This window comes from Anabrus simplex, chromosome 2 (assembly GCF_040414725.1).
Source record: "Anabrus simplex isolate iqAnaSimp1 chromosome 2, ASM4041472v1, whole genome shotgun sequence".
Lineage (NCBI taxonomy): Eukaryota > Metazoa > Arthropoda > Insecta > Orthoptera > Tettigoniidae > Anabrus > Anabrus simplex.
Genome location: NC_090266.1, coordinates 663,432,515 through 663,452,926, shown reverse-complemented (window position 1 = coordinate 663,452,926; position 20,412 = coordinate 663,432,515). Strand labels below are relative to the sequence as shown.

At 38.0% G+C, this 20,412-nt stretch overlaps 1 protein-coding gene across 1 annotated transcript in view; it reads right to left on the bottom strand.

Annotated features, from left to right (window-relative positions):
• The window catches only part of LOC136864337 (uncharacterized protein KIAA2013 homolog), a 299,319-nt gene that overhangs the window by 118,352 nt on the left and 160,555 nt on the right, over window positions 1–20,412 (bottom strand). Inside the window, exons 5-6 of the mRNA XM_068226239.1 lie at window positions 20,272–20,395; window positions 9,761–9,877 (exon numbers count right to left, since the gene is read on the bottom strand). Of these exons, the coding sequence (XP_068082340.1) occupies window positions 9,761–9,877; window positions 20,272–20,395 (241 nt within the window). The remainder of the gene's footprint in view (window positions 1–9,760; window positions 9,878–20,271; window positions 20,396–20,412) is intronic.

Sequence of the window (20,412 nt, the reverse complement as noted above, 5' to 3'; positions counted from 1 at the left end):
GATGATGATGATGATGATGATGATGATGATGATGCTTGTTGTTTAAAGGCGCCTAACATCTAAGGTCATTGGCCCCTAATGGTACAAGATGGACGACATGATATGATACGGTAATTAAAATTTTAAAATGTATCCAGTGACTAGAATTTAAAACAAATTAAGATGAATAATGATGGTGAATTTAAAATAAACAGTGAATCTAATTTGCAATGTCTTATTTTTGGTAAAATGAAAGATGATAGGTTATGGTAGAATAAGACATTGTATTAAAATTCAATAATATATCATGCAAATTACTATTTTTAAAAACACATTAAAATATACAAACACAAACTAAAACAGAGTCAAATTAATAAAACGCAGTGAATAATACAAGTACTAACATGAAACACTATGTTTATATGCGATAAAAAAACCACTATCCCTCATCAAACGGATGACGAGGTCTGCTGACTGCTCTTCATCTCGCAGGATGAGGGAGATGGTACTCGGGAGTTTTAGACTACGGCGCAGATTGACCAGGTCCATGCAATCCGTAAGGACGTGTACCACGGTAAGATGAGTGCCGCAAGTACACACCGGAGGGGGTTCTCCTTTCAGTAAATAGCAGAGCATTACTATACGGTGGCCCATCCGAAGATGACATAATAGCACTGCTTCCTTCTGAGAATGATAATGTTCTTCAATGAATCTTAACAAAGCCCGAAGGGAAGTCCTCCATACCTTCGTTGTACCTTTTATCACTCTCAGCTTATTTGGAAGTGGAGTGGCCTGCCACTCCATCTCCCAATGGGACATAACCAAATGTCTCAGGTGAGAGCGAATATCACTTGCTGGAACCTTGTAAGGCAATGCGGGCAATGTAACTGCCTCCTTGGCAGCCTTATCAGCTAACTCATTTCCCTCTACACCCATGTGGCTTGGGAGCCACCCTAATTGAGAATGACTGATTATGGGAATGTGCCATGCGTAAAATTAACATATCATTTTAGCCCTGTTGACCTGTGAAAAGATTAAACTTCCATCTAGGTGTTCTGTAATATCTAGCTAATGCTGCACCAATTGGTTTTTGCAGTTTCATTCTGCACACAGTTGTTTAATTTTTACTGCTTCCTCCATGGAAAGTGTGGTTTAGTTAAATGCCGATTGTGCATTAATTAATTAATCCATTCATTCATTCATCTTATATCAGAGGACATCTTCCAAGGTAAAGTACCAAGGTGTTATTTACAGATTTTATTGAATTTTATATATGTTGTATGGAATTAAAAATTGTTTACAGAAAAAAGATTTAAGGGATATAACATCCCCCAAAATGGAGATACGATTCAATTATCCCAGGTGCCCACAATTAAACCGATGGTGTTCAGCATAGCACAGCACGGGCTGTAATGATCGTAGGAGACTGAAATTTCTTAGATATGCTAACTAAGCAATACGCTACAAATTATGCCACAAAAATTATTAGTTTCAAGTCTTGCCACCATGCGAAAATATGGCACTGTAAGCAGTCAGAACGTGCAATATTCCGTAACTCTGACGTCAGACTTTTCATTCTTGTTTTCAGAATTATTTTCAGCACATCCATCATGTTGTTGAAACCTCCTTTTCTCTGCAAGTGGCTGAACAGGAGTTCAATACCACCACCAGTTAAATTCCTACTTAACACATAATGAAGGGGCTGCCTGGCCGAGGCGGTAAAGGTGTGCTCGGTTCGCCTGGAAGGACGTGGGTTCCAATCCCCGCCAGGAAGTTGTAAAATTTAAGAAATGAGATTTCCACTTCCAGAGGTGCACATGGCCCTGAGGTTTATTCAGCCTACACCAAAAATGAGTACCAGGTTAATTCCTGGGGGCAAAGGCGGCCAGGCATAGAGCTAACCACTCTACCCCATCAAGTGCCGAGGTTACGAATAGTGGAGGCTTTTACCTTCCATCCCTCCAAGGGCCTTCATGGCCTGTATGGAGATGACTTTGCTTTGCATTACTTAACACATAATGACTTCATATATTTCTATACTGATTTTTGTTTTATTGCTTTTATTGCACTGAATTTCCTCAACAAATGGCAAACAAGTGTTGTCAGCCAGTGGAGTCTTCTGTTCCAAAGTACACATACCTTTGAAGTTATTTCTTTATACCTTACATGTTTCTTGTCATAGGAATCAATTTGTTCTATTTGAAAGATGCTTTAATTTCTTCATTGTTGACATTTTCCTGAAGTTTCTTTATTTTCATTTTAAATTCTGATGATTGCTGCATTTTCTTTTGTTTCTTCAAATGTTTAATTTTTCCTTTTATCTTATTTATTGTAGCCCTTAGTCTTAGATTTATTTTTAATAATTGTTCAATACTTTCTTTGATTAAGGATGGAAATGAAGCCTGGGTACCTACAGACGTGGCCAAATTATTAGAATAAAGTTCAGCCTGGGTACCTACAGATGTGGCCAAATTATTAGAATAAAGTTCAATTTCAGTCTAATGGTGCCTAAAATGGCTGAATATGCCCATAAGTAGATAAGTGGTGGATTAATTCTGATAGGCATAATGATATTTGATATATTTTGTACCTCAGGGATACTTTTGCTTGACAGCATTTGCCAAGAATGAAGAACAAATGAATGATGAAGTGCACATGTTGTTCAGCTGAGATTTCCTGCCTTGTGACTACTGCCGAGTGTTCATAGCTTTTGTGTTTCTGTTGTTTTGCACTGCAATTTAATCATTGTTTTTGTGTAATACAGTTCAACTAAAAGGTATTTTGAAGAATTCAAAGTGTGTTCTAACCCTGGTGAGTCCGTGGTGTTCCATTATTGTGTGAGTGAAATATTTTGAGGTTATGGGGAAAAAGTGTGACCTTCCCCCAAGAAAAATTGGCATAGTAAGGACCTTACTTGCTGAAAAGATTTACACACAACAAGCAATAGCCCAGAAATTAAGTATTTCACAAACTTCAGTGAATAGAATTAACACGTTCGCGGCCGCTCTGAAATTGGCAAACATTACCGTGGTACCGTAATACTTTTTTTTTGCTTAAAGGAGTTCATTTCTGTGTCTTTATGCATTCTAGATTATTATTTTAATTATTTCAATATTATTTATGTGAATACGAGCCACGACGCACACGCTGCGTCAGCGGCACTACCGATAAGCTTTTCGCCTTCGTGCCGTTTAACGGAGCATATGCGTCATGACTGGTAATGAAGTGGAACGAGGAAAATAATTTTTTGTTCGATTGCAGAACTTCTTTACAACAGAAAAATAAGTTTTTGAACATTTTCCACAAAAATATTGTGCAGTAGAATCTTATTATTGCTGTGTGAACAATGTATACTTATATTACTTCATAAGCTGTACAATGTAACTATTCAATACAGTGTGCTACATTTCAGCGACATTTCCTCGCAAAAATAACTCTTCTGCAAATGCGTTACATTCAGTTACAATGTTATTCAGAAAGTTGTCATCTGTAAGCAAGCGAAAATAATCAATAGGTTTCCCGTCACTTGGCAGTGGAACCTTCTTTCCCGGCCGACCAATAAAGTTTATTTGTTTCATTGAAGACGAATCTGAACTCCAAGAAATGACCCCTGAAATATTACCCATGTTATTTGTCGGGAGATTTGGAGATGTGATATTACTTACGTCTTCCTCATCTTCTGTAATGTGAGAATTGGGAGTAGACGCTCGACACACACACCCGTGATTAAGATTCTCACTCAGGTGGCTAGGTACCAACTGATGAGCCCACCCTAGCACACGAGGGCGAAACACTGGCAACCAAGAATGAGCTAGCTGGAAAATTTATAATGTCCAATAACGGACCATTTATATTGGTATTATAAATTTGCTCATTCAGGACAAATATTTCAGATTCCCTATGGGAATCAACATCTATATCATCTGATGGCCAAGCAGGCATCAATTTTTAGTGATGAGACAAAGTCTCTTAGTGCATTGGCACTGCCGGTGGCTCCAGATAGCCTACGCAGTGGCCTCCACGGTATGCACTAGCCAGCGTATTGGTAGGTGTGCTAGGTACCAACTGATGAGCCCACCCTAGCACACGAGGGCGAAACGCTGGCAACCAAGAATGAGCTAGCTGGAAAATTTATAATGTCCAATAACGGACCATTTATATTGGTATTATAAATTTGCTCATTCAGGACAAATATTTCAGATTCCCTATGGGAATCAACATCTATATCATCTGATGGCCAAGCAGGCATCAATTTTTAGTGATGAGACAAAGTCTCTTAGTGCATTGGCACTGCCGGTGGCTCCAGTTAGCCTACGCAGTGGCCTCCACGGTATGCACTAGCCAGCGTATTGGTAGGTGTGCTAGGTACCAACTGATGAGCCCACCCTAGCACACGAGGGCGAAACGCTGGCAACCAAGAATGAGCTAGCTGGAAAATTTATAATGTCCAATAACGGACCATTTATATTGGTATTATAAATTTGCTCATTCAGGACAAATATTTCAGATTCCCTATGGGAATCAACATCTATACATACATATTGGCGGAGATACGAGCTTCAGTATTTGGCGCGGAAGGTGACGCACGTGTGTCGTCATCGGCACTGAGTGAAAGTGGAGTCATGACGCATATGTGTCGTCATCGGCCGCGAACGTGTTAAAAAACATGAAAATGGTGGACAAATATACGCTCAGGACCGAGCAGGCAAGTGTGGACGGAGCAAGATTTTGAGCCCCAGAAGCACGAGAAAACTTAAGAATCTTGTGATTAGTAATCGCAAACTTACAAGTACTAACCTGAGCAAGACAATGGAGCAGTGTGGGGTTAATATATCCCCCAGATCTGTACGAAGAGAGTTGTTCAACAGCGGCTTGAAAGCAAAGAGACCATGAAAGAAGGCTAAGATTACACCTTCCATGGCTTCCCGGCGACTTCAATGGGCCAAGATTCATCAAAACTGGTCAGCGGATGACTGGAAGAAGGTATGTAGTATTTCAAAGGTTTTATAATCATTTTGTGAGCTAAAGCCTGCTAATATATTCGATTTACTTTTATGATTACATGGAATACAAAAGTACCTGCCATTATTTGCTACATTTTACAACACTGTAATGGACCAGTTATTAGAGGAAGCTTTATTTCTTTCATCAGGTATGCTTCAGCAATGAAAGTATCTTCTCCATTGGAGAAGAGACTAGCCAATATGTGAGACGAAGGGAAGGACAGGCGTTCAAGTTCGACTCTATACAGCAAACCGTGAAACATCCTACAGCAATTATGGTGTGGAGTGTCATGTCATGGCATGGTTGCGGGGAAATGTACATTGTTGAAGGGACAATGAAACACGATCAGTACATAAAAGTGCTGAAAAACAAGCTGATACCGCAAATGGACCGATAGTATGGGGGAGAAGACTGCATCTTTATGCAGAATGGTGCCCCATGCCACAGAGCAAAAAAAGTCATGGATTTTTTTGAACAGAAGGGCATAGAGTTACTGGATTGGCCTGGAAATAGCCCAGATATTAACCCCATTGAAAATCTATGGGCTATTGTCAAGAAAAAATTGAGAAAGACCAAAATAACAACACGGGATGAGCTCATTGCTAAGGTCCAAAAAATCTGGTTTAAGGACGATGACATCAGAAATGCATGCCAAACACTGATTAATGGGATGCCAAGGCGAATCAAGGCCCTCATTCAGTCCAAAGGGTGGCATACAAAGTACTAAAACATCAATCTCCCTAATTTGTCAATGTAACAAAAATTTATGTCAATAAATTCAGAAAATCCAATTTTATTCTAATAATTTGTATCTTGTGAATATTTGCCATCATACTAATTGGCTGTGCGTTATTGAACTAAATCGCAGCATCAACGCTACATTCTTGCAGTAGACTCCATCTGTTTGGAGGCAAAGTATCTGATATTGGTGCTGATCCCTCTCTTTCAGAGGTAGGTTTCAACTTATGAGAACAACCATGAAAAATTGAGGAAACTGTGTTAGGAAGCACTACTGCTTAAGTCACATAATGGGCATGCAAATTCTAGGAGATTCCTTAGCAATGCCAAGAGGGCCTGGATTTCCCTCTGCCTAGAAACAACTTAAGTCCATTTCTCTTTCAGTTTGACATCCCTGGCAAATTTGTGAAATGTGACACTGTCTTCGCTTTTTGGAATCATGCAATGTGCAATATAGGACAAAAAATGGACCATTTAAAACTGTGTAAATGAGATGATAAATGTGAAGTAATACCTAAAACATTCACCAGTACTGCTCTAGACTACACAAGATCTTTATCACTATATTTAGACATTTTAGGAGTACAACATCACTATACAATCTCAGCAACAACTGACTATCTCTTCTGGAAATATCAGCGCCCATAGAGTGTTAAAAAAATCTCTCTTTTCTAATAGGAACACTTATTTCAGCATACAATGTTTATATACAGAGCAATGTAAACTAGTCGTGAAACAGGCTGCAACTGAAAACACTTGGCCCACGTTCTGATGTACCAAACCTTGAGCTTGTCATGGTCACTAGTATTACATAGGCAACATAAGTTCACACAACTCTCACTTCTATACAACAATACACATCCTACGGACTGTATTTGAAATAATCCACCTGTTCTGGTTTTGTATTTCTTACATGGCATTCAATCCTATTCTCTTCCAAACTTACATAACTTTAGTCTTGAAAATACTTGCTGCAAATCTTTTCAAGATGTTATATTGCAGGCTTTCAGCACAGTCTGCCATTAAAACCAAGTTGTTGGAATATGAAAAAACTGCTTACATTTCCATCCAACTGACTCCCTCCTTGCCATTTTGTACCTTTCAGTAAATGATCCATGTGAGTCGCCTAAAAGCAAAACGGATAAAGTCCACTCCAGCACTTTTTGAGAAAATGGCAGAAAACCACTGCCACCTTCCATTAAGGCTGTTGCTTATGAAATATAAGCATAAAATCACAAAAAAATTCACTGATTATTAGAACAAGTAATAATACTTGTACCGGTAGTAATATTATTTAGACTGTTATTGTTGTTTTAAAAGTGGACTTTATTGATTTTGCTTCTAAGAAGTGGACTATTCATTTTGCATGTTAGCAGTATGGATTTTACTCGTTTTGCTACTATTCATTAAAAGCACAAAATACAAGAAGATATAATATCCATGTTTCTTTCACCATGGTTTAAGAGTGCCCTGGGTACACATTTAAACACACAGTTCAAGAGTTTCCTCTGTTGCACTGCAAAGTTCCTTATCTATATTTTCGTTGACATCTGACTGACGACTCTCCCAAGAGTCAAAGAAGTCAACGTAGAATTTCAGTGATGGGCTCAACTTCCAATCAGAGCCAAAGTGCAATTCAAGGAGCCTTTTCTCATATGACACTTTATTCTTGTTGACTGAAGTAGTATTCTTTCGGACAGGTGAAGGGTTTACAGCCGACACATTCTTCTTAGTTTTCATCACAGATCTGTAGGTTCCAGTCCTATGATAGTAAAACGGCTCCCCATCCATAAGGACCATGAGATGAGACGTTTTTAATCGTCTGAAAAAGTAGCGCTTGCAAGGTGCGAATTTAAAGTGCCATTGTTGAATAGGTTTCATGTGCCTTGTTGCCTCTTGTTTCCAGTTAAATATATCCATGTCAATCCCGGGTTGACGAATGGTTGAAAATCTTTCAATGATGTTTATGTAGGTTTGTGGATCTTCAATTACTTCTTTCTTCTTGAATTCCTTTTCAGAGACCGAATAACCGATCGGGGGAACGAAGGAATGACCTATTACTGGAAAAATTAACTGTACCTCCTCTAGGTCTCTTGGTGCTTGCAGGAGCCATCTTTGGAGCATAGCTATCATCGTTCTATTTTTATTTTGCCCCACACATCCGTCGGCGAAAAGCTTTATCTTCTTAATGTTCGTTTAGTCCAAGTTCTGCACTGAGATTGACCCTTTTCTTTCTTGCCTTTGATGGAGACAGTACAGAAGGTGATACTTCCATTATCAAAATTGGAAAGCAAGCAATCTCTATTATAAAACTATGAATAAAGCACTAGTAGAAAGCATGCAGCTTTAGCATAATGGTAGCCATGTTGTATGTTGTTGTCACAAGCCGTAGAAGTCAGGTTCTGGTTGGTTGAAGCGTACTTTACTCGTTTTGGTTTTAAAACGCAGTGGACTTTATCCTTTGTGCATGTAACCTGAGTTTTTAAAGGGGAAATACTTAAAGACTTTATGGCTTTTGCCAGTATATTATTTCATGCTTCAGTAGACACATATTTTACCGATATATTTCTACCAATATCTCATTTTTTGTAAAAAGTGGACTTTATCCATTTTGCTTTTAGTCGACTCATGTATACTATGAACAGTAAGTGAGAATGATTAACCATATCTAATACCCCAAACAACTCTGAACCAAGATGATCAATTCTCACAGTAGCCATATCAACAAGCATGGGTTTGCCTGTAATAAACTAACTCTGATCCCGTAATTCCCTCAGTATGACTAACATATTTTCCCTTGGTACTAGGTCATATACCTTGTCTACATCTACAAAAAACATCAGCATAACTGTCTATATCTCTGTTTGCATTTTTCAGTTATTTCATGCTTACCAAAAATCTGGTGCCTACAGGCCTGGTGTGGTATGAAATTCTAACATGTGCGTAAACACCCTGACTGGTATACTAATCACAAAAATACCTTGATAGTTGATATGATCCTTCCTGCTTCCTTGCTTCTGAACAGGTGCAATTACTGCTTTCATCTAATCAGAAGGTACAAAAAATATTGTATGAAGCCATTTCGTCCCTGACTTCCCACTATATTTTACCATTTCTAGAATAATTTTATCTATTCCTGCTTCTTTATTCGCCATCCTCTCCATTTCTTGAAGAGTAACTTCACTGTCTTCATTGTTCTCCTCATGAACCTTACTGTTTGGGATTTCAACAGAAGTTATCTTTCACACAGAGAAGCCTTTAGAAGTATTCCTTCCAATTGTCCTGTAATTCTCTAGGATCTACAATAAATTCACCTGAATGACTCCAAATTCTATTAATTTCCTTTTTCCTCCCTTTCCAAGATTTTTTGTTTTGCTCTATTCCTTTCATTAATGTACAATTTCCTATCTCCATCAGTCTTTATTTGAGGCCATTTTTGATGTGCTTTCTCTTTTTACAAGGGACTGCCTGGCCGAGGAGGTAAAGGCGTGCTCGGTTCACCCTGAAGGATGTGGGTTTGGTTCCCCATCAAGAAGTTGAAAAATTTAAGAAATGAGATTTCCACTTCTGGAGGCGCGTATGGTCCTGAGGTTTACTCAGCCTACACCAAAAATGAGTACCAGGTTAATTCCTGGGGGCAAAGGCGCTCTACCTCATCACGTGCCAAGGTTACAGATAGTGGAAGCCTTTACTTTCAAGCTGACTTAATACTTCACCATTCTCTGTGTTGTATGTTCTCTGTAAATCTAGGACTGGATGAGTAGGTTATATGCTAACGATCACCTAGCTATAAGCTTGCTTTCAGGAGATGGGCAGTTCAAATCCCATTGGTGGCCATCCTGAAGACAGTTTTCTGTGGTTGCATATCTCCAAACCAGGCAAATGCTACATTAGTATTGTTTTATTAATGCTATTGCGGCTACCTAGCCAATCCTAGCCCTCTCATACTGCAGTGTCCAAAATCCAATAAGTGAGGCATTAAATAGAAAGAGAAAAAAAATCGAGAAAGAACTGGAACACACTGAGACATAACACAAACCTCCATGCACTGTTTTTCAGCTATATCCTTCTTCACTGCATATTCTTCTTTCTCAATGGGCTCTGAGTAGTTTACAGCAGTAATGAACTGCAAAGTTGTAGAACTGCGTCCTTTCACCTGCAACAAAACAATCGAACAATAAGGAGTATTTACTACAAAGTACAAAGATAAATACATACACGACACTCCTCGTGATCTAACTACTGTTTATCTCCTATTACTGACTTTTCTGGCTTTCAGAATTCAGTCCTGAAGCATTTCCTGAAAGAAAGTGGAGTTGTAAACTGGTTTCCCCACTGTTGAGTCACAAATAATCACTGCTTTAACATACCAAGTGTTTACACAGCAAGGTCATTTTTAACATAAGGTTCTGGCCTCTTCAGATCATGGTTAACACTTATCAGCCTTTCTGGATCCCCAGTACCATACTTTTTCATTTTGATGGAGAATGCAGTTCTTCACTCTTCAAACCACTATGCAACAGGTCGTCTTCTCACTCTTTCTGGACAATCCTTTAACCCGTGTACCCAAGTCCTGAACTAGTTTCTCGGAGACATCGGCCACATCCTTCTTCACTGCAGTTGCTCATGGAGTGGAAAATTTCCAAATCATGAGAAGATCAAGAATTTGTAGAGATATGCTGATTTTCAGCATTCAACACAGATGACCATAAAACTTAAGATGGCGCTTCCTCATAACAAGTGAGAGCTTTTCAAATTTAGAGTACAGCTCTGCACTTGAACTCAGGTGATATTTGCCCTCAGAATTTTTTCTCATCTGAGGATCTTACTTAGGAATTTCATCTCTATCATTTGGATCCTCTCTTTCACCATGGTGAGTCTGGGCCAAGCATTCAGCAGTATATAAGGCTTCAGGACATACTACTGTGGTGTCATGGTAGTATCTGGCCTGCCACAAGATTAATCTGGATTGATTAGCGGATCTGCAGAGGTGAGAAGCTGTTTCCATGCATTTAGTCCAATATTTCAGAGCTTCTATCTCTGATGCAGTAAAGGAAATGATTTCTCCAAGATACTTAACCATCAAACCGGTAGTTGAAACAGCTCTAAATGGTTGGTGTGCACCACACATTTGCAGTACCTGATGTATGTCACTCTGACAGATGTATTATTCACAGAATATGCACATATAATACACCGAAACATTCAGCATGAACTGGACTATTTGAATGTGGTTTGCATTTACCCTCAATGTAATATTTTTTTTAAGTTTTCTGCACCTTTAAATGCCCCCTCAAAAAATCAAAAATATTTTTTACTTACACATTAAATATAAATGACTAATCAGTTTTCTGAAACTTTTTAAAATATACATTTTGTAGAGAAATTAATTGTGATGATAGGCATGCAAATTTTAAGTGAATAGTGTTAATACTTAAGGAATTATTCAGTAAAAAGTACGGTAGTTGATAGAGCTCCAACCAGTAGGTGTTCATAACCTACTTCAGGTGGCACAACACTTATCCATTCTGCTGCAGTAGGCCTTGAATTTACAGATGCATTTAATTCTATTACAATACCTTCATCATTTAAACACGAAAATGTAGCCATCGTGTGTGCATAACAAACAGTAAACAATGAAAGCAAGTCACAACAAAATCAAAACGTGTTTCAAAGCTGTACGAATTTCGACCTTCATTTGTTTCAAAGATATCACACATACATGGATGTATTTAACACCAAAACATTCCACATTCCAAGGGGAAAACATGCCTGATGAATGCTGCCATCTAACAATAATATTCACAACTTCTTCTAACTGTCTTTCCTGGTAAAGTAGACCTGACAATCCATCATCAGTAGCAGTTGAGATAGGCGCACACCTGCCGATCTATCGTCAGCTACTGGTTCGAGGTTTAAAATCAATGCAAAGTTAGATTTTTCCATATTTCGTATTGAGAAACGCAGTGGTATTATGAAGGTCAGACATCATTACTTCAGTTTTTCTTTTCAAAAGATATCAGGAGACCTACAGCTTTTTAGGTACTTTTGTTAATGTTCCAACCTGGAGGTAGGCAATGTTGAGGTCATTTGACATCAAAACTACATTATCTTCAAAAGCAAGGCAGTCTAGGTTCACTGCTTAGGAAGCAGTGCGCAGCCTAATACCATTATGTGGTAGTCTATTTCTCCACTTATGAATGACCTCTTCAAGAACACAGTTGAAAGGAATGGGAGACAGCCCATTGCCTTGACGGAATACCAGTCTTAATCTCAAAATATCTAGAGATTTCCCCTGAAAATTTCAGTTGTGATTATGTGTTGGTTAGAGTTTGTATGATGATGGAATGAGTCTTTTTCTCCATGACCATCTCACTGAGGATATCAAGGAGACTGAAGTAGTTGAGTGAGTCATACGCCCTTTTGAAATCAACGAAAGTCATTACAAGTGATCTGGTGTGAATATATCTGATTTTGATGATACTCTCGAATGAAAAGATCCGTTTTTATGGAAGCCAGCTTGATGCTCACCATTCTGTGCTTTTGGCAGGATTTCACAGGCAACTGAATGAAGAGATGTGCTTATTCATGTCTGCATTATTGTCCTTTATTTGGAGAGGGTGTATAAGAGCTGACTGCTACTTCTTAGGAATAGTATCAGATTCCCATATATCATGAACAAGTTCTTCAATTTTGGAACAAAATTGGGACCAGCCATTTTCAGAAGTTTGGCAACTATGGAATCCTTTCCTGATGTCTTCTTGTTGGAGAGAGATGCAATAATTTAGGCAAATAACGAGTTACATTTCAATCAGGATTGATTGTAGGAGTAGCAGCATCCTGAACCTTCTTGGAAATGTCTTCCCACTTGTGTGATCCTATAGACTCAAACTCTTCCTGGTAATCATGAATGACAATTTGAATAATAATAACAGTCATATACGACGGATGATCGACTCTCGATGGATGAAACGTATCTTCAGTATATTTGACGCAAAACCAAAAACGGCAATGCCATGGTGCGTTAATGTCAAGAAAGATCTTAAAGAACTGGGCCTACAAGCAGAAGATGCACAAGACCGAAATCTTTTCAGAGCAGCCATCAAGACTTTTGGGACTTTCTGGGACGAAAAACGGGCAACTGGTGCTAAATGGACAGAAGAACGTCGTGCTAAACACAGTGAGCTAATGAAGACGATGTGGATCAAGCGAAAGGTGAACAAATGCCAGAATGTAAAGTGAGGCTTATCGTGGTCCCTAGTTGGCCGATTAGCGAAGTTGAATGAATAATAATAATAATAATAATAATATTATTATTATTATAATATTAACTGGGGGTACCATTCACATTGCCTGTTCATTGTAATACTCAATAGTTTGAAGTTAATTTGATAGTTAAAGAGTACAAGAAACCTACAAAACAGTTATTCTATTTCTAAATATGCTGTAAAAAGTTGTAAATAATAATTCAATGATTTACTTTAAAACTAATATTAGAATTAGGTTTTCTGTAGCTGAAAAGGATTTCTTGACAATCTTTAAGTACAATGATTGGAGTGTACAGCATACCCTCTAATATATGTCTTCCTCTTCCAGGTACCTTTGTGCTGTCACTTAATTGCTTTGCACCCTCTTAGTTTTCCATATTGGCTTCTTGACAGTTCTCTGAACAATTAACATTATATATATCATTTTTATGTTTCATTTCTATGTATCAAATATTTGTACATTGCTCACCCTTCCAGAAAAATTCTTGAAATTGATCTCATATTGAATGACTGACAAGCCCAAAGTATTCACTAATTCTCCCAGCCATTCACCCTAGTGTTTTTATATTTATACATATCTAGAAAGTATTTCATGATAAGTTACCACCACTTAAGGAGTTGATTGCTGATCGAACCTGTGTAATATTTTTAATTATTTGCAAAATTATAATAATTCAAATGTTGTTTGTAAAATACATCTATCTTTGGTTTCTGTCATTTGAAGGGTAAAATTAAATTTTCTCAGCTCTTCAAAAATAATCCTTTATTTAAAGCCAAGGTGACCAGGTGTTCCAATTTTACCAGGACAGTCCTGGATTTTTGTAGTTTGTTCCTATGTCCCAAAAATGTTAACCAAGATGCAGAGAAGTCCCACTTTTTGAAAGAATCATAATTTCAACGAGAAGATAAAACACCATTCTCTGAGCAGTTCACACTGTATGTTGATATTCCTAGTTCCTAGAGTGATCAGAAGTACACAAAATAATGAAAGCAAGAATGCGCAGCATACAGACAACTTTCGGTTGGACCATTGCTCATCAACATGACGTAACAGTACCATAATAATACGTAGAATAACAGTCTTTTTGTTAATAATTCCAGAAAGATCACTGATAACGAACTGTTTGACGAATTTGCGTACATGTGTGCAAATCAATGGTACTATGAAAAACAAGTGTTTATGACGGGTGGTTGTGTTTTATGAAAAACTGCACACAAAATTATGTACCTCTGGATATACACAGTTCAAAAAAATTAGGGAACCATGTTTTGTAACGTCTGGTATGTGAACGTTAATTTGGAAGATGGGGTTCCAATATTTGTACAGCATACTTTGAGACCTTAGCTTCTCAGGTCCTGCCAATAATTTTAAACCGATGGTTGGTGATACTGCAAGCTGTCCACTTCATGACCGTATCGATGAATTGAATCAACAAATTACTAAACAAATGAATTTCAAACACCACCTAATCGATACTTTATTTCTTGCCTTTTGACAGAATTATAAAAACATTATCATATACAGGACATGTTTCGACCACTTAGTGGTCATCTCCAGCTGTCTTTAAATAGCTTAGATGAAACAATTTGATTAGTAAGTACATTAAAATCTTAATTTACTTTACCATGGGAACTTATAACTATTGCTTAAAGGGCTTGATATTTGGGGGGGGGGGGGATAAGGGGGAATTTTAGTGATGTGGTGTGTAAAAAGATACTTAAATTACAATTCGTGTCTACGTTAATATTAAAAGACTTATTTTCTAACTGAAAATATTTTTTAAAATCTTAATAACGTCTGTAATTAGTCAGTTTTTGTAAAAACACTAGGTGGCTTGATCTTGCTTATGTTAAAATCGATGTGTATAACAGTCTTCAAGTTTCTTATTGATTGTATATTGTGTTGATTATCTTGAATGTTGCTTTTTATTTTTAGTACCAGGTTGTGTTGAACTCTTAATTTACAATGTTCCTATGGTGACTATTAAGTTGTATGAAATGGCAGTCCTCAGCTAGTTACTGTCCATGTTTGACTTCCATACAATATCAGGTTCCAGAACAAAGTCTTCGAAAACATATCTCTAATTCCTATACCAATGAAGTGAGCAAATTTCTTTTCTTAAGAAACTCCTTCCTTGCTTGTACTAGTCTGCATTTTATGTCCTTCTTACTTCTGCATGATGATAAAAATTAAAAACTGTGATTTGATAGAATCTGATTATATTCTTTCAAGAACGAAACATGTAATTCTGTCATTTTGATTTTTTTTTGCAGGTATGATCCCTTATTAAATGTTTTTTAATTTTATTTATCCTGAATTTGTTACGACAGACTGAAAATCCTCACAGCTATAGACAACGTTTGGAGGAGACAGGGAAGTTCACTAAGATTTTGAATAAGCACTATCAGAATCTAGTATGTACGAATATGTTAACAGTAATAGCTTAGGAAGAGGTCACGTTTCAGAAACAGCTATAATACTGAAATTTTAAATCGAAACTGTAAGAAAAACTGAATGTAAAAGGTCCTGAAACACTGAAAAAGTCGGGTAAGAATGAGATGAAATATAGTCATCTGGATAACTTTGGTTGTGATTTAATTAGACGAGGTGTACAAGCTTTTCTCAAAAGGTCAATCACCAACTGTTCAGTAGCTGTTAAGCCATCTGAAAAATGTGTGACTTTTCATATAAAAAGCAGCACACAGCTTCTGCAAAAACTTCGATTTTGTTTCCACGCTTTTAAGAAACGATGAACCTAAATGAATTCTGCAAGAAAAGTGGCTTGGCGATACAAATTTATAGACACATACATATGCTGCATTCTGAGAACAGAACTTTTTATTTAGACAAGACCTTGTTCAACAAATGTGATGCCGTGAAGAAAGACTGGGATGAGATGATGGAACATGCAATTATATACTGAAGGCACGATCATGCAAAAGAAAAAGTACCATGGTGTTGGAAGTGCGAGGAAGTGAGAAGTGCCCTTAATTTGTCAATTAACACTTTTGTTGACTGCAAAACTGGCAGTCATGAAAAAGTGACTGCCAGAGATTTCAAAAACTTACTGAAATGCAGGATGTTGCATAATTGTGATGGATGATGCAGCCTGTCATTTACGGTATGCACCAAAATATACAGTACTCATTTTCGCGCAGTGCGCATGCGCACGCCTGAGCGTCTCCGTGTTGTTACATCGCCATAATGAATTGTTAGCTGTGTAAAGAACGTTGTGCTCTGTGATTGGAAGCGACAATGGGTCTCGCGATGGAGGAAAAAGTGTTTATATAGGAGTATTACTTTCGCTCGTACGGAAACGGTTATCAGGGTGGGCCGAGTTTAAAGTTAGTGGGGGAACAATATCGTGAACACTTCAATAAGCCAGCGCCTAGCAACACAGTTATGCTATCTATTGTTAAAAAATTTCGTCGTATGGGTAGTGTATTGTGTCAATGCAAGGGAAGGTCTGGTAGGCCAGTAACTGTGTCCACAAATGAAAATAATGGACGTGTCCTCAATCAGGTGTTGCAGTCTCCAGAGCGAAGTCTTCGGCGAACAGCCCTGAAATGAAACATCAGCCCTACGTCACTTCGACGTGGATTTCCGTACCGAATACAGGTTGGGCAACGATTGACGGAGCACGATAGGCATGTCAGGGTAGAATACTGTGCACGATTTCTGGCCATGGTCTACGAGAATCCAGATTTCTTGTTCAATGTGTGGTTCTCCGACAAAAGTCACATTCACTTGCACGGTTTTATCAATCGCCAAACAACTCGCTTTCTTGGTTTCGAGAGGACACTATAGTCCAGAAACCGCTACATAGTGTGCGTGTGACGATTTCGTGTGCAGTGTCAGGAAACGGTGTGCTAGGTCCGTATTTCATAGAGAATGATGATGGTGCATCTCTTACTGTTAACCAGGAACGCTATAGGAACATGGTGATCAGGCCATTTATTCACGATCTCAGAAGGTTTTGTCGCGCCAGGAACAGGAACCTTTCCAGGACGAACAATTTCCCGCGGGGCTGAGTTCCCCTACCCATCACATTCCCCCGATCTCACACCACCTGATGCTTATGTGTGGGGAATGTTAAAGGAGCAAATTTTCAACTGTCCAGATCCACCCAAAATTGTGCCTGCATTACGTCAGAAGATCGTCTCGTTCTTCGGGACTCTGCAGCAACGTATGTTCCAGAATATGTTGAAAAATCTGCGTGATCGTAATAAAGACTGCCTACAGCACAATGGAGCACATTTTGAACATTTACACTATCATCTCGATAAGTAAGGTAATGACAATAAAACTAACATAATTTCCAGTACTGTATATTTTGGCACATACTGTACAACAAGTTGTCAATCTGCTACAATGAACAGCACCATTCAAGACATTGTGCACTTCATGGAGTTCAATAATACTGCCATGCCTAACCTCATACCCATTAATGCCAAAAGCAACAAAATCTGTCAATATCAGAAAGAGGTACACAGCAGAGGAGCTGGCAGACTCACACAGATGTGAAGTGTTAGGGCACGCTCGCTATAACAGCATAGTGAACCCCACTGAACTGATAAAGTCTCAAGTGAAATAATATATTAGGAGAAATGATGTTACCCCAAATTTAAATGCTTCTGGATGAAAACATTTGCATGATGTAGCTGCAAAAATCAATCCTGAAGCTTGGGTGTTGTTCAAAACACATGTAAAACAGAAGATGCCTGCATGAAGCATGAATGAAATGACATAATATGAAGATAAATTTAGAATTCACAAGGACAAACTGGGGCAAACATTAATATATAGGAAGAGGAATTAGGGATTGGAATCATTTATCAAGGGAAATATTCGATAAATGTCCAAGTTCTTTGAAATAATTTAAGCAAAGACTATGTAAACAACTGATAGGGAATCTGCCACCTGGTGACATCCATAAATGCAGATCAATGTCGATTGACATAACATGAATACACAGGAGAGATATGCGATTCATGTACGAGAGTATGACACTGATGAGTAGAATTTATCGACAGTGGATCGATACAAGTGGTGGGAATAGGAAATTTCTCACTTAAGTCTGATAGCTTAATTAAGCTGTTCATAAATGGAATGGATTAAAATTCAAAGTCTTCGGGCTGTCTTTTTCAGGCGAGGAAGGAAACAGCTACCTAGAATGTTCTCCTTCTGCCAATGTGGGGTCAAAGGAAGAGGAAAGCAGATGAGGGTCCTTTTATCTGGCCTGTATTACGCTCGCTACCACACTGTCAGTGCCAAAGCAATTGTTAAAGTTAATGATTGAAATAAAGCTACTTCCTCACTTATTTGATTCCACTATGAGATGTGAGCGAGGTGGGTCATGGTCTCTTGTTGCCATAAAAAACAACAGGTGTGCTATATGGGCAGGTAAACTAAATGAAATGATAAGGAGTATTTACTTCATTTTATAACTGTTCATTAATAATTCTGAAATTAGTCATGAACAACAATTAGTTTCCTAACACTTATGAGAAGCTGAATGTCGAAAGTTAACTTTTAGACTTGATAACATAGAGGCCAGAAACTTGCCCCACACTTCAGATAGTTTCAGGTGCGGAGTTGCCAGCAAAGCTCCCTACGACGGACGATGCCGATTACCATTCCAATGAATAACCGAACTATACCACGTGGTTAGGTCATTCCCTAGAATGTCAAACATTTCCATGTAACTTCTATTCTTTTACTCCATTATATACACAGTAATTTATTTATTTATTTATTTACATAGTTTACGCCCACATTGGAGCACTTAAATCAAATCCAAATACATTTACGTTAACAAAGAATTAACTGAAGATTTAGCTTGCATCATCATCTTCCTTTCCCAAAACCTCTTCATTCTGGCTGACCTGGCTGGCCTTTCTTCATCAGATATGACATATTGTTTGTGTTGTACTGTTTTTAATGACTATCTTATTTGTTTGTTCTTGAGAATCCTTTTTTCTTCTCTATTTTCAATTTGCTTCATTGTAATATTCAGCTCTTCTAAATCATTCTGAACTTCTTTAAACCAATTATTTTTTTGTTTTACTTTTCCAAAAGTAATTAAATAGTTGTTTTATTATCCTATTATCATTTAATCTAGAAAGATGACAGAAAAAGGCAACTCTTCTTTTTCTCATTGTATCTATTATAGATTCACTTTCCCTATAAACCACTGCATTAGGCAATAATCTCCATTGTCCATCCACCTGATGTTTTTTATTAATGATTGTTCTGAGTATCCTTCTGTCAACCTTTTGCAGTGTATCAGTTGTTGCTTTGGTGTTCAATTTAAATAGTGTTTCACAAGCATAAGTCGCTTCCGGTTTAATGATGGAACAGTAATGTTGAAGTTAGCATTTATTGAAAGAGATTTTTTCTTGTTCGTTGGCCATGTAATTCGTTGTGCTTTTTTTAACTTAAATGTTCTGCTTTCTATTGATGATTTTTCATTGGTGTTCCAAGTTATAATTTCACCAAGATATTTAAACTTATTCACAATTTTAATTTGTTTGGTATTGGCTAAGGTAATGGTTGGTGCTGTAACAGGGAAGGTTGGCATTATTTCTGCATTTTCATATGGGTGGGGGCAGTAGAATAACACCCACGGTATCCCCTGCCTGTCGTAGGAGGCGACTAAAAGGGGCCCCACGGGATCTGAACTTTGGAGTGTGGGTTGGCGACCACGGGGCCCTTAGCTGAGTCCTGGTATTGCTTCCACTTACTTGTGCCAGGCTCCTCACTTTCATCTATCCTATCTGACCTCTCTTGGTCAACTCTTGTTCTTTTCCGACCCCTACGCTATTAGGTTTGCGAGGGCTAGGGAGTCTTTCATTTTCACGCCCTTCGTGGCCCTTGTCTTCCTATGGCCGATATCTTCATTTTTCGAAGTGTTGGATCCCTTCCATTTTTTTCCACTCCACAAATTCATCATTCATCAATCCATATTTCATTAATCATCCTTCCAGATCACATCTGGAATGGTAAACCCTGACTACGGTCAGAAACATTGATCATTGATCAGATAATCAGCCAAATACACAGTAATATAGCAATTTTAAGAAAACTTACAATATGTAAAGGTAAAATACAATAACTGAGAAAGGAAAACTGAAAACAGCCTCTCTCACCGACAAGGAAGTGCATCTGAATATTAGAAGCTGTACAATGTTGTTCTTTATGATTGTAGATGCCTCAATTAGTCATATGTTTTCATTTTCCTTTCTTGTTGTTTAAAAGTAGTAGAAGGAATAATATTTCTACCTCTATGCTTGATGTAACTTTCTTCGATACAATTGAGACAGCCAGAACATACCCATCTTGATGAGGTACATCTAGCATTCCAGTTGTAACTACGTACTCACGGTCTCCTGTACCATGTGGGAATCTGAAGCAAAATTAAAG